The following is a 15,758-nucleotide window of genomic DNA, read 5'->3' as shown; positions in this document are numbered from 1 at the left end:
TGAAGCAGCGTGGTAACTTCACTCACCTCAGCAATAAACAATTAGCCAACCTTTGGATGGATTTTCAAAGAAACTACAACTCCTGTTCTCAGTATTATTTATAATTTTGCACATTGGCTGTTTGTCAGACTTTGTGTGTAGTCTTCTATTGATTCTGTTGTGAATGCCTGTAAGAAAATTAATTAGTACGTGGTTACATTAACGTACTTGGACAATAAATTTACTTTGAACTTTGGTGGAAGAAGTCAGAGGATGGAGGGTCCTGCTGAAGCTGTAATTTTTTCCATAGATGTTCCCTCACCTGCTGAGTTCCTACAGCATTTTGCGTGTGTTTTTCGGATTTCCAGCATCTGCTGGTTTTCTCTTGTTTGTGAGAGGATGAAGGGGGTATTATTCGGAGTGGAGGACCCTGACAAGTGGTGTACTGCTGGAATCAGTGCTGAGTCCCAGTACAGCACTTTTTAATACGATAAAATTATTAGCAAAATTTGAGAAATTCTATTGCATAGGAAGATTCACAAAGTGCATGGTGTAGTCTTCTGTGAGAATGTTTTAAAAAAGAACTGTTTCAGATTTCTAAAGAAGCAAAGCGACATTATAGCAAGTAAGTCAGCGTTTATAATAAAAACAGAAACTTCTGGGAAACACTCAGAAGATCAGACAAAGAAAATAGAAAGTACGTTAACAGAACAGTTCTGATGAAGGTTCTACCTGAAACATAACCTGGTCGGGAGTCAATAAAATACCATCTTTCGTCTTAACAAATAATGATCACTTTCTTAGCCCGAGAATGTCGGCGATCAGACTTCCCCAAAGCCGCCGAACTTTCACCCCCTTTCACCCCACAACACGGAGACGCAGGAATCCGGACACAAAGCGCCGGAGTTGTGCGTGTTGAAATAAAGTTAATTGTTGTTGACATTTCCGAAGATGGCGACCGGCAGGACGGCCTTGGTTGCTATCGGGCGCTGGGCCGGTGTGTTGAATGGCGAGGGTCGTTGGTTCAGATACAAGTCGCGGCTGACCGGCCTTGCTTGTGTGAGGGGTGAGTGCGATCACAGTCGGCTGCCGGACGACGAATCGTGGAACTGGGCGGGCTCGGGGTGCCGAGGCCGGGAATGCGGGCAGGGAAAGATTTGGAAAGAGTTTTTTTTAAAAAAAAAACCGTGGTGGCGAGGACCACAACTTGCTTGTTGACAAATATATACTTCGGGCGCTTGGGGTCTGGAATTTACTGCCTGGAAGTGTGTTCAAAGGTACGCCCCTTTAGGACTGAAGTGAGGAGGAATTTCTTCAGCCAAAGGTTAGCGAATATGTGGAATTCATTGCCGTAGGCATTTAAATCATAGATTGATGGTTTCTTGATTGGCAAGGGGGTGGGGTTAAGGGGTATAGGGAGAATACAAAAGAATGGGGGGGGGAATCAGCCATGATTGAATGGCAGAACAGACTCGATGGGCCAAATGGTTGAAATAAAGGTTGTCTGATGATACATGAGCATTAACCCTAATGCTCCTGTATCATAAGACCATAAAACATAGGAGCAGAATTAGGCCATTCAGCCCATCATGGCTGATCTTGGATCCCACTCAACCCCAAATACCTGCCTTTTCGTCATATCCTTTGATGCCCTGACTGATCAGGAAATGATTAATTTCCGCCTTAAATATACCCACGGACTTGGCCTCCACTGCAGTCTGTGGCAGAGCATTCCACAGATTCGCTACTCTCCGGCAAAAAAAATTCCTCCTTACCTCTGTTCTAAAAGGTCGCTCCTCAATTTTGAGGTTGTGCCCTCAAGTTCTGTATAACCTGACCATAGGAAACATCCTCTCCATGCCTACCCTAGCTAGTTCTTTAACCATTCAGTATGTTTCAGTGATACCCCCCCCCACATTGTTCTAAATTCCAGTGAGTACAGGCCCAAAGCTGCCAAACCCTCCTCACAGGTTCACCCTTTCATTCCTGGAATCATCCTTGTGAACCTCCTCTGGACTCTCTCCAATGACAACACCTCCTTCCTGAGGTATGGGTTCCAAAACTGTTGACAGTACTCCCAAGTGCGGCCTGACTCATGTCTTATAAAGCCTCAGCATTATCTCCTTGCTTTTATATTCTGTTCCCCTTGAAATAACTGCCAACGTTGCACTTGACTTCTTTACCACAGACTCAACCTGTAAATTAACCTTATGAGATTCTTGCATGAGGACTCCCAAGTCATTCTGCACCTTTGATGTTTGAACCGTACCCCCATTTAGATTATAGTCATATGGTCTAAATATGCAGTATAACTTTATTCTCAATGAAATGGACACTATGAGCTTCCTAAGTGCTGTAAATTATTTAATGTTATTTCTAGTACACAAGTGTAAAGGGCAATCAGATATTTGATGATTTGTGTAGAATCGCAGACTTGAGAAGCAATGAAATGTGTGAAGCCAGTATCATGTAGTGTGATCTATTCATCTTTTTTTCAAGGATAATATTTTTAGAAGAAATGCATTCTTATGGTTATGTAGATAAGTTTTACATTTGATAGTTTGCACCAAGTACCACAGTTGGATAGTCAGCATTCCGATTCTGTTGTTCATTGAGAATTGTAGGCAGCACTTCTTTCTGGGTGTGGCGTGTAGCCAAGTGGTTAAGGCGTTGGACTAGCGATCTGAAGGTCGTGAGTTTCGAGCCCCAGCAGAGGCGGCATGTTGTGTCCTTGAGCAAGGCACTTAACCACACATTGATCCAATCTACCCAGCTGAAAATGGGTACTGGCAAAATGCTAGGGGTTAACCTCGCAACAGACTAGCATCCTATCCGGGTGGGTGGGTGGGAAGCCTCGTACTCTCAATCGCTTCGCACCACAGAAACCGGCATAAGCACCGGCCTGATGACTTTAAACTTTAACCTGAACTTCTTTCTGGGTAAATTAACATTTATTAAAATGAAAACCATTATTGAAGGTTATTGTCTTCAAAATTTTTAGCTTGGTATATTTAAACAAGTTTTATGCAAATATGTTTTTCATTGCATCTGTGCATACTAAAGTTGACTTTGACTTTGAATCCGGCCTTCACCTTCTGATATGTGTAATAATGAGCACTATCACTGAGCTATAATATTTGTTCAGCTGTGATTGTTTCTTCAGTTTCACTTTCCAGAGTATCCCTGATTTTCCTACTTCCTACTGATAGCTGTTTTTTTCTGTCAAGGCTTTGTGCCTGGAGCTTCTGCGTTAAACCAATCTATTTCTCTCCATTTACGTTGTTACTTAAAACATCGTTCTTTGAGTAAAGTTTGTTCACTTTGTGTAAGATCTGGTCACTTGACAAAATTTGTTTTTGTGGCTTTTGTCAAGTCTTGTATTATTAAACCTCTGTGAAGCTAACTGTTGCAACTTCAACTATTTCGTTCTCAAGAATCAGTTTAGTGACTCTAAATTCCACTGACTCCAGAGGAAGTTTACACTCCTTTTAGAATACAGACCACAGCTGCCATATTACTCCAAATGTGATATTGTCAAAGTCCTTAAAAATCTCCTGCCACAGGGTTTCAACCCCAAACATTGGTAATTACTCCTCCGCCCGCCCCCCACAACTGATGCTGCTTGTTGCAGAGATTGTTTGTTGGTCCAGATTCCAGCATCTGCAGTTCTTGTGTCTCCTATAAAAGCTCAGCTGGATTTATAATATTTTGAACTGCAGTTCCCTTGCAATGAAGCTCTTTCATTTTCAGTCCTTTGGGTCAAGAATAACTCGTTTGCATTTCAGTGTTGTGGTTTCTGAGCTGGTTGATGAGATCCATCCAAGATGATATTTCACAGTGAATGGGAGTGTTGCAGAACAGATGAATATTGGGGAGCAAGTACGTGGTTCCCTGAAAGTGATGTCACAGGTGCATAGAGTGATTAAGAAGGCTTTTGGTATTCCGGCATTCATGAGTCAGGGCACTGAGTATAAAAATTGGGAGATTGTGGTTCACTAGTACAGGACACTGGTGAGGCTGTACTTGGAATATTGTGTTCAGTTTTGGTCACCCTTCTATAAGAAAGATGTTATTAAACTGGATCAAATGCAGATTTTTTTTTCTGGAAGTTGCCAGCACTTGTGGAACTGGTTTATAGGGAGAGTTTGGACAGGCAGGGACTTTAGAGACCAATAGGAGACTGAGAGGTGAGCTCACAGAGGTGTATAAAATCATGAGGGGCATAGACAGGGTAAATCCACTCAGTCTTTATCCCTGGGTTGGGAATCAAGAATAAGAAGTAATAGGTTTAAGGTGAGAGGGCAAAGATTTATAAGGAACTTGGGGGCAACTGCCGGAGGAAGTGGTTGAGCCAGTACAAAGTTTCAAGGGACAATTGGACAAGTATGTGACTGTGCAAAAGTCTTAGGCACCCTAGATTTCTAATATGGTTTCAAATTGTTTGGCCTTCACAGAGCCTTGATCTCCGTCATATCAAAGCTGTCTGGGGTTCTCTGTAGAGACAGAGCAAGGAAGAAAATCAAGATCTGCAGAAGAACTGTGTCAAACCGATTTTCATATAAAACTGAACAACAATGTAACTAAGATAATTGATGCAGTTTTAGATGCAAAGGGTGGTCGCATCAAATATTGATTTGATTTAAGCTTTTTACTGTGTACTGCTCTTTATAGTAAGTATTTTGATACTTGGAAACTTTCTATTATGTTTGAAAGCATCTTCACTTTACAGATTTTTTTTACATGAGCCTATGTCTTTTGCACAATACTGTGCAAGGGTAGGAAAAGTTTATAAAGTTATGGGCCAAACTCTGGCAAATGGGACTTCTTTGAATGGCAGCTTGATCAGCATAAACTAGTTGGGCCATTAAGTCACATTTGCCAGTATTTGGGCCATAATTTTCTAAACTCAATGAACTTCATAGTGTTAGAGCAATTTTTGGGTTTAGCATGTACAGTTTTCCCCCGCAATCCGAAGGTAGAGTGTTCCTATGAAACCGTTTGTAAACCAAAATGTCGTAAAGTGAAGAAGCAATTACCATTAATTTATATGGGAAAAATTTTTGAGCATTCCCAGACCCAAAAAAATAACCTACCAAATCAAACCAAGTAAAACATAAAACCTAAAATAACACTAACATATAGTAAAAGCAGGAATGATATGATAAATATACACCCTATATAAAGTAGAAATATTGTTTCACCTAGCAAACTCAGGAAGACAGTGAGCCAAAATCGATTTGGAGGAAAAAAATCAGCATGTACACACCTACCCACATACATGCACGCGTACGCACGTACACACATGTGCAAACAACTGCCCACACAAGGCTTCACTGTCATTATAGTCTTTCTCGGGGTAAACACACGTATAAAGTAGGCGTCTTTTTTTCGTAAAAGCAAAAATCCTCTTTGGTTAGCGAAAACAGGTATTAATGTAGGTCTTTCGTAACAGCGAGTTGTTGTAAAGTGAACGTTCGAAAAATGGGGGGGCACCTGTATAGCAAATAACGTCAGCCGTCCATCTTCAAATCTGAAGATAGATCGTAGATTAAATTTAAAATGCAGCTCTGAACAATGGTGTGTAATTTCAAAGAAGTTATTGTGGATGCATTGTAAATATGGAATTGTCCTTTGATGTTTAGCGTATAAAATGTCAGGTAGCATTAGGCCAACCAGACCTTTCCATCAAAAGGGTCTCAGTATGATGCCTATTGTATCTTGTTTCATCAAATAAAGATGCTGCTTCATATCTGCCAGTTCTTTTCTCTGGTGACTTCATTCATGCGACAATATTTGGTGTCAGGTGTAGGATATCTTCTTGTGACCCATTGTAGGCCAGTGGTGTTGGCATTCTAAGTGGGTGAGTATTTTTAAAACTGCTTGGACCTGTTCATGTTGGTGGTGCACAGGCAAGGTATCACGAATATGAAGAGCTGAACTGGTAGATATAAAGATAGTGTGTCTGCATTTCTGTTTACGTAAGAGATGAAACTTTGGGTGTTAATTTGGTGAGATGGAGCCACCAGTTGCGAGGGGTGGTTATTGAAGGTTGGGAATGCAAGTGGGGAGCATGGATGCTTGTTCCAGGAGCTGCATTTTAGCATCCACATTTTGCAAGTGTGATGCAAAAGGATACAGCAGGCATCGGAAATTTGGATGCACGTAAGTAACAGATTGCGGAGTAAATATTCTGCAGTTTTAAGTGTTGACTGTTTAACTTGTATCCATCATTTCTGTTTTGCATTGTATGGGAATTGTTGTGGAGATATTTCAGGGAGAGGTTTTACCCAGATGTACCTGTCAGGTTGGCACCTATTGAGGTCAGGCAACATCATGTTGAGAACCCTGATGATCTGAGCCAGCCCTTGGTCCTTATTACGCACTTCATCCCCCAGGGAGAAACAGAGCACTTTGTTAGTGTTGCCCTTATTTAAAGTTGCATGTGAGAATTCGGAATTCTGGCGCAAGCTCGAGGAAATGGTTGAAATTCGCCAGATGCATCCTAAAGGTATACACGTGTTGGGAAAAGCGAAGTGCCCAAGGAATATGTGGGATAGTATGGCCTAGGGGTTGCAGGATGGCACATGGGCAACTACTGAGACTGTCAGCAATGAAGAAAGATATTGCTCTTTTAAAGGGGAAGTGAGGCAGCGACTGGGAGGAAGTGAGAGTAACCGGAGACCGACAATGTCACTGATTCAAAAAGCGGATAGACAGCCATGGATTATGGAGAACATAAACACTGAGAGTATGAGGAGTATTCAGGTAGGGAACGATGAAGGAAGGCCTGAGCTCAACAGAAAAGAAAGTTGTAGATTTAGGGACAGCGGTGGGGATGACCTATTCTGCAATAGTTTCATGAGCCTGTGAGATAGACCAAAGAAAGTGCGAGAGAAATCATAAAGTGGCTACAGTGGATGGAGCTGCCGTGAAATCACAGAGGGTTTGCTTTGTGTGCCAGCAACCAGGGCACCTGGTGAAGGAGTGTCAGACCACGCATAAAACAGTAAATATGCTACAGCTGTGGCTTAACAGGATATGGTTGGTAGCAGAGTCCAAAAAAGAGGAATGCCAAGCAGGTGGAAGTCACAGCAGACCAGTAACCTCTCATCCCATCAGCACCCAGTCTGACCAAACTGACTGCCAATCAGATCACAGAGCTGCTGGAGATGGCTTCGCGGTGGTCCCCACTGCCAGCACTGGTGACCCGTGGATGTACGCAACAGCATTGTTGGGAATGTGATGTGTTAGTTGACACAGGTGCCTCTGTATCAGTAACTGATGTACCCTTGGTGACAACCAGGCAGTCTATGTATATTACGGGCGTAGGAGTGAAAACGGTGAAAGCAGAAAACCTGCAGATGTTGTGTATGTTGAATGCAGGAAGAAGCAAGTCGCAGATCCTCAAAAAATAGCAGGGTGCAGCTTCCAGTGTTTTTCTGGGTCTGTCCAAGTAATGAGGGTACCATCCTTGGACTAAACATCCTAAGAGAAGCAGGGGCCATTATAGATTCAGGCAAGGGAGAAATAATATGGACAAGCCAGGGGCAGCGACCACATACAGCCAACGGAGTACACAACATAGCCAGTGCTGCCGCAGTCACTCCAATCATCAGAGTCTAGAGCTAGGATGGTGTCTGTGAGTTACTTTGACAGCAGTTCCCAGCAGTGTGGGCTACATACAAGCAAGATTGTGATTGAGTAAAGATAAACCCAGTTAAAATAGAGGGGGGTCCTGTAGAAACCCCATAAGCAGAATCCTATAAAAACTGACATACTGATGGCTGTTCACTAGACAGTAATGATAGTGAAGGAAACTGGTGAAGAATTAGCTTCAGGAGCACTGCCAGGGGATTGCTCAGCTCAGCCAGCGGAACTGGTGATCCTGATATAAGCATTGCGCTACAGTAAAGGCAGGCGAGCGAATATATATGCAGACAGCGCCTTTGGGGTGGTGCATGATTATCTTGATGGCATGGGCACGAAGAGGATTTGTAACCTCAACCGGTGCAAGTATTCAGCAGGGGCACCTAATACAAAAGCTGCTGGAAGCAGTGACTGTCAGCAGAGGTGTGAGTGAATAAAGTAAAGGCTCACCAGAAACAGGAGAGAGTTAGGATCAGAAAGGAAATGGGTGGGTGGACATTAGTGCAAAGATGGCAGTAGAAGAACAAGATGGCAGCGATTGAAATTGCTCATGTGCAGGAAGAAATGTCTGAAGCAAGTTTACTAAAATTATATGAAGAGGTGGAGGCAAAAGAGAAGGAGAAATGGAGCAAAGGGGGGACCAGATAGGAATTGAACCCATGGGGAAGGAGTCAAGGTGGCCCCAAAATGTACTGAGCAGATATTTCTGAAGTTATATCATGGGGTGATGCATCAGAGAAGGCAGAACATGATCACAACCCTCTGGCAAGACTGGTGGTGGCCAGGGATGTTGAGAAATTCTGTCACCATTGTATCATTTGCACCCAGCATTAAGCTCCAGCTGCAAACCAGTCATGCTGAGGGGACCCTGGGACAACATCCAGATGCCAGAAAGCAGGAGGAAAAACTACTGTCTAGTAATTATGGATCACTTCACCTGGTGGGTAGGGGCTTTCCCAACAAGGGATTGCACTGCACCGTTTCTAGTTCAGGAAATCCTCCCAAGGTGGGAAACTCCAGACCAGATGGAGCACATTTCACAGGGAAAGTGATTCAGGAAATGTGACAATGGTTCCATGTACCCTACCACCCTCAGAGTTCAGGAGTGGTAGAAAAGATGAACCGAACAATCAAGAATACCTTAGCCAAAGCTGTAACTGAGACAGGAAAGACATGGGTTGATGTATTACCAGGAATCCTGATGGAATTACGAGCAACTTCCAAACTGCAGGCTGGGTCTCAGACCCTACGAATTATTGATGGGGCAAGCAATGCGACTCCCTTATGGGGTAATTATGAATTGTGGTGAATCAGGGACTTACAGGGATATTTAGACACTTTTCATTTCATATTTTTGAAAGCATCTTAACTTCACAGAATTTTTTTTATATATGGTTAAAACTTTTGCACAATATTGTACATGTACAGGAAAGGTTTAGAAAGTTGTGGACCAAACTCTGGCAAATTGACTTCTTTCGATGGCATCTTGATCAGCATAAATTAGTTGGGCCCTTCAGTCACATTTGCTAGTATTGGGGCCACGATTTTCTAAACTCCACGAATGATGTAGGATCCATATGCTCTGCTTATTGGGTGTGTCCTGTGGAGGTGGTAAGGTCCCTGCACTGTTCTAAGTTTCCATGTGATTCCCGTGAGGAGACTTGAGATTCTTAATCAGTCCCCGATACTCCTTTATTATTTTTATGTCATGGACCGTGGATTCCTCGTGCATGAGTAGCGATGTTTTATTTTTGCAAGAGAGGCATTGATAATGTAGTTGGAGTATTTCAACACTCCTGATAATCTTGCTGTGACAAGGCTTGGAGTAGAGTTCCTGATTTGGGAGTCTGAAGTCAGGTACACGTTCAGCCGAAGGAATAGATGGGATGTAATTTCAGCCTGGATGATGTGAGTGTTGGCCTGACTGAGCACACTAACATTGATTCACTTAACCTGCTTGTGGATTTGGAGGAGTTTCCAAAGGCAGTTTTGGTGAATTTGAGAATACTATCTAAAGAAGATAATGTCACAGTGTGTGCAGGGAACACTGATCCCTTTTGCCCACTCAGCTTTTTGCCAGGAATGGTGAAGTCTTGTTTTTTTCCTCAGATAGGAGTAGATCGCACTGGTGTACAGGAGGCAGTGGTGTGCTCTACCTTTGCTGAGGGGTGGTCCCTGAGATTTGAAGGTGGTCATCATTTTGCTAGGTCTTGGTGTGGAACTACATTGTTGCAGGTTGGTGTTGTACAGGTTTATGGCTAACACGAGAGGGCACAGTTTATGGCTAACAGGAGAGGGCGCAGTTTAATGGCTGACACAAGAGGGCGCAGTTTAATGGCTGACACGAGAGGGCGCAGTTTAATGGCTGACACGAGAGGGCGCAGTTTAATGGCTGACACGAGAGGGAACAGTTTATTGCTAACAGGAGAGGGCACGGCTTATGGCTAACAGGAGAGGGCACAGTTTAATGGCTAACGGGAGAGGGCGCAGTTTAATGGCTAAGACGAGAGGGCGCAGTTTAATGGGTAAGACGAGAGGGCGCAGTTTATGGCTAACAGGAGAGGGCGCAGTTTATGGCTAACAGGAGAGGGCGCAGTTTATGGCTAAGACGAGAGGGCGCAGTTTAATGGCTGACACGAGAGGGCGCAGTTTATGGCTAACAGGAGAGGGCACAGTTTAATGGCTAACACGTGAGGGCACAGTTTTAAGGTGCCTGGAAGTAGGTACAGAGGACATATACAGGGACAGGACATTTGCTTTGCCGATGTTCAGTGTGAGCCTATTCAAAGTTCAAAGCGCATTTGTTATCAAAGTATGTGTACTGCATAAAACCTTGAGGTTCCTCTTGTTGCAGGCAGCCACAAAACAAAGAAACACAAGAAAACCCTTTTTTTTTAAAAAAAGGCTCACCCACAGAACAAAGGCTGTCAAACACCCAATCTTTGGGGGGGGGGGGAAGAACAAATCATGCAAAAAAAGAACACACAGAACATTAACTGTAGAGTCCTTGAAAGTGAGTCCACAGCCGTGGAGCCAGTTCAGCGCTGAGCCCAGTGAAGCATCCAGAAGTCCGATGGCTGCAGGCCACAGTCACAGAGCCAGTTCAACACTGCGAGTGCCAATGGCTGCAGGCCACAGTCACAGAGCCAGTTCAACACTGAGGCGAGTGCCGATGGCTGCAGACCATATCCACAGAGCCAGTTCAACACTGAGGCGAGTGCCGATGGCTGCAGGCCATATCCATAGAGCCAGTTCAACACTGCGAGTGCCGATGGCTGCAGGCCACAGTCACAGAGCCAGTTCAACACTGAGGCGAGTGCCGATGGCTGCAGGCCATGGCCACAGAGCCAGTTCAACACTGAGGCGAGTGCCGATGGCTGCAGGCCGCTGTCACAGAGCCAGTTCAACACTGAGGTGAGTGCCGATGGCTGCAGGCCATATCCACAGAGCCAGTTCAACACTGAGGCGAGTGCCGATGGCTGCAGGCCACAGTCACAGAGCCAGTTCAACACTGAGGCGAGTGCCGATGGCTGCAGGCCACAGTCACAGAGCCAGTTCAACACTGAGGCGAGTGCCGATGGCTGCAGGCCATATCCACAGAGCCAGTTCAACACTGAGGCGAGTGCCGATGGCTGCAGGCCACAGTCACAGAGCCAGTTCAACAATGAGGCGAGTGCCGATGGCTGCAGGCCATATCCACAGAGCCAGTTCAACACTGAGGCGAGTGTCGATGGCTGCAGGCCACAGTCACAGAGCCAGTTCAACACTGAGGCGAGTGTCGATGGCTGCAGGCCACAGTCACAGAGCCAGTTCAACACTGAGGCGAGTGTCGATGGCTGCAGGCCACAGTCACAGAGCCAGTTCTACACTGAGGCGAGTGCCGATGGCTGCACGCCACAGTCACAGAGCCAGTTCAACACTGCGAGTGTCGATGGCTGCAGGCCATATCCACAGAGCCAGTTCAACACTGAGGCGAGTGCCGATGGCTGCAGGCCATATCCACAGAGCCAGTTCAACACTGAGGCGAGTGCCGATGGCTGCAGGCCATATCCACAGAGCCAGTTCAACACTGAGGCGAGTGCCGATGGCTGCAGGCCATATCCACAGAGCCAGTTAAACACTGAGGCGAGTGCCGATGGCTGCAGGCCACAGTCACAGAGCCAGTTCAACACTGAGGCGAGTGCCGATGGCTGCAGGCCACAGTCACAGAGCCAGTTCAACACTGCGAGTGTCGATGGCTGCAGGCCACGGTCACAGAGCCAGTTCAACACTGAGGCGAGTGCCGATGGCTGCAGGCCACGGTCACAGAGCCAGTTCAACACTGCGAGTGTCGATGGCTGCAGGCCACGGTCACAGAGCCAGTTCAACACTGAGGCGAGTGCCGATGGCTGCAGGCCACAGTCACAGAGCCAGTTCAACACTGCGAGTGTCGATGGCTGCAGGCCACGGTCACAGAGCCAGTTCAACACTGTGAGTGCCGATGGCTGCAGGCCACGGTCACAGAGCCAGTTCAACACTGCGAGTGCCGATGGCTGCAGGCCATATCCACAGAGCCAGTTCAACACTGAGGTGAGTGCCGATGGCTGCAGGCCATATCCACAGAGCCAGTTCAACACTGAGGCGAGTGCCGATGGCTGCAGGCCACGGTCACAGAGCCAGTTCAACACTGCGAGTGTCGATGGCTGCAGGCCACAGTCACAGAGCCAGTTCAACACTGCGAGTGCCGATGGCTGCAGGCCATATCCACAGAGCCAGTTCAACACTGAGGTGAGTGCCGATGGCTGCAGGCCATATCCACAGAGCCAGTTCAACACTGAGGCGAGTGCCGATGGCTGCAGGCCATATCCACAGAGCCAGTTCAACACTGAGGCGAATGCCGATGGCTGCAGGCCATATCAACACTGAGGTGAGTGCCGATGGCTGCAGGCCATATCCACAGAGCCAGTTCAACACTGAGGCGAGTGCCGATGGCTGCAGGCCACAGTCACAGAGCCAGTTCAACACTGAGGCGAGTGCCGATGGCTGCAGGCCACAGTCATAGAGCCAGTTCAACACTGCGAGTGTCGATGGCTGCAGGCCACGGTCACAGAGCCAGTTCAACACTGCGAGTGCCGATGGCTGCAGGCCACGGTCACAGAGCCAGTTCAACACTGAGGTGAGTGCCGATGGCTGCAGGCCATATCCACAGAGCCAGTTCAACACTGAGGTGAGTGCCGATGGCTGCAGGCCATATCCACAGAGCCAGTTCAACACTGAGGCGAGTGCCGATGGCTGCAGGCCATATCCACAGAGCCAGTTCAACACTGAGGCGAGTGCCGATGGCTGCAGGCCACAGTCACAGAGCCAGTTCAACATTGAGGCGAGTGCCGATGGCTGCAGGCCACAGTCATAGAGCCAGTTCAACACTGCGAGTGCCGATGGCTGCAGGCCACGGTCACAGAGCCAGTTCAACACTGCGAGTGTCGATGGCTGCAGGCCACGGTCACAGAGCCAGTTCAACACTGCGAGTGCCGATGGCTGCAGGCCACGGTCACAGAGCCAGTTCAACACTGCGAGTGCCGATGGCTGCAGGCCACAGTCACAGAGCCAGTTCAACACTGCGAGTGCCGATGGCTGCAGGCCACGGTCACAGAGCCAGTTCAACACTGCGAGTGCCGATGGCTGCAGGCCACAGTCACAGAGCCAGTTCAACACTGCGAGTGTCGATGGCTGCAGGCCACAGTCACAGAGCCAGTTCAACACTGAGGCGTGTGCCGATGGCTGCAGGCCATATCCACAGAGCCAGTTCAACACTGAGGCGAGTGCCGATGGCTGCAGGCCACAGTCACAGAGCCAGTTCAACACTGAGGCGAGTGCCGATGGCTGCAGGCCATATCCACAGAGCCAGTTCAACACTGAGGCGAGTGCCGATGGCTGCAGGCCATATCCACAGAGCCAGTTCAACACTGAGGCGAGTGCCGATGGCTGCAGGCCATATCCACAGAGCCAGTTCAACACTGAGGCGAGTGCCGATGGCTGCAGGCCATATCCACAGAGCCAGTTCAACACTGAGGCGAGTGCCGATGGCTGCAGGCCATATCCACAGAGCCAGTTCAACACTGAGGCGAGTGCCGATGGCTGCAGGCCATATCCACAGAGCCAGTTCAACACTGAGGCGAGTGCCGATGGCTGCAGGCCACAGTCATAGAGCCAGTTCAACACTGCGAGTGCCGATGGCTGCAGGCCATATCCACAGAGCCAGTTCAACACTGAGGCGAGTGCCGATGGCTGCAGGCCACGGTCACAGAGCCAGTTCAACACTGAGGCGAGTGCCAATGGCTGCAGGCCATATCCACAGAGCCAGTTCAACACTGAGGCGAGTGCCGATGGCTGCAGGCCACGGTCACAGAGCCAGTTCAATACTGAGGCGAGTGCCGATGGCTGCAGGCCACGGTCACAGAGCCAGTTCAACACTGAGGCGAGTGCCGATGGCTGCAGGCCACAGTCACAGAGCCAGTTTAACACTTGAGTCGAGTGCCGAAGGCTGCAGGCCACGGTCACAGAGCCAGTTCAACACTGAGGCGAGTGCCGATGGCTGCAGGCCACAGTCACAGAGCCAGTTTAACACTGAGGCGAGTGTCGATGGCTGCAGGCCATATCCACAGAGCCAGTTCAACACTGATGTGAGTGCCGATGGCTGCAGGCCACAGTCATAGAGCCAGCTCAACACTGAGGCGAGTGTTGATGGCTGCAGGCCATATCCACAGAGCCAGTTCTACACTGAGGCGAGTGCCGATGGCTGCAGGCCACAGTCACAGAGCCAGTTCAACACTGAGGCGAGTGCCGATGGCTGCAGGCCATATCCACAGAGCCAGTTCAACACTGATGTGAGTGCCGATGGCTGCAGGCCACAGTCATAGAGCCAGCTCAACACTGAGGCGAGTGTTGATGGCTGCAGGCCATATCCACAGAGCCAGTTCTACACTGAGGCGAGTGCCGATGGCTGCAGGCCATATCCACAGAGCCAGTTCAACACTGAGGCGAGTGCCGATGGCTGCAGGCCACAGTCACAGAGCCAGTTCAACACTGAGGCGAGTGCCGATGGCTGCAGGCCATATCCACAGAGCCAGTTCAACACTGAGGCGAGTGCCGATGGCTGCAGGCCATGGCCACAGAGCCAGTTCAACACTGAGGCGAGTGCTGATGGCTGCAGGCCACGGTCACAGAGCCAGTTCAACACTGAGGCGAGTGCCGATGGCTGCAGGCCACAGTCACAGAGCCAGTTCAACACTGAGGCGAGTGCCGATGGCTGCAGGCCACAGTCACAGAGCCAGTTCAACACTGAGGCGAGTGCCGATGGCTGCAGGCCACAGTCACAGAGCCAGTTCAACACTGAGGCGAGTGCCGATGGCTGCAGGCCACGGTCACAGAGCCAGTTCAACACTGAGGCGAGTGCCGATGGCTGCAGGCCACAGTCACAGAGCCAGTTCAACACTGCGAGTGTCGATGGCTGCAGGCCACGGTCACAGAGCCAGTTCAACACTGCGAGTGCCGATGGCTGCAGGCCACGGTCACAGAGCCAGTTCAACACTGCGAGTGTCGATGGCTGCAGGCCACGGTCACAGAGCCAGTTCAACACTGCGAGTGTCGATGGCTGCAGGCCACAGTCACAGAGCCAGTTCAACACTGAGGCGAGTGCCGATGGCTGCAGGCCACGGTCACAGAGCCAGTTCAACACTGCGAGTGTCGATGGCTGCAGGCCACGGTCACAGAGCCAGTTCAACACTGTGAGTGCCGATGGCTGCAGGCCACAGTCACAGAGCCAGTTCAACACTGCGAGTGCCGATGGCTGCAGGCCACGGTCACAGAGCCAGTTCAACACTGCGAGTGCCGATGGCTGCAGGCCACGGTCACAGAGCCAGTTCAACACTGAGGTGAGTGCCGATGGCTGCAGGCCATATCCACAGAGCCAGTTCAACACTGAGGCGAGTGCCGATGGCTGCAGGCCACAGTCACAGAGCCAGTTCAACACTGAGGCGAGTGCCGATGGCTGCAGGCCAAAGTCATAGAGCCAGTTCAACACTGCGAGTGCCGATGGCTGCAGGCCACGGTCACAGAGCCAGTTCAACACTGCGAGTGTCGATGGCTGCAGG

At 48.6% G+C, this 15,758-nt stretch overlaps 1 protein-coding gene across 1 annotated transcript in view; it reads left to right on the top strand.

Moving 5' to 3' along the window:
- Positions 1-894: 894 nt before the first annotated feature.
- Positions 895-15,758, top strand: part of afg1lb (AFG1 like ATPase b) — a 157,763-nt gene continuing 142,899 nt past the window's right edge. The window contains exon 1 of the mRNA XM_059982993.1: positions 895-1,045. Within this exon, the coding sequence (XP_059838976.1) occupies positions 931-1,045 (115 nt within the window). The 5' untranslated portion in view covers positions 895-930. The remainder of the gene's footprint in view (positions 1,046-15,758) is intronic.

This window comes from Hypanus sabinus, chromosome 10 (genome assembly GCF_030144855.1).
Source record: "Hypanus sabinus isolate sHypSab1 chromosome 10, sHypSab1.hap1, whole genome shotgun sequence".
NCBI lineage: Eukaryota > Metazoa > Chordata > Chondrichthyes > Myliobatiformes > Dasyatidae > Hypanus > Hypanus sabinus.
Note: the sequence above shows the minus strand (reverse complement) of the source record. Positions and strands in the feature narration are given on the sequence as shown.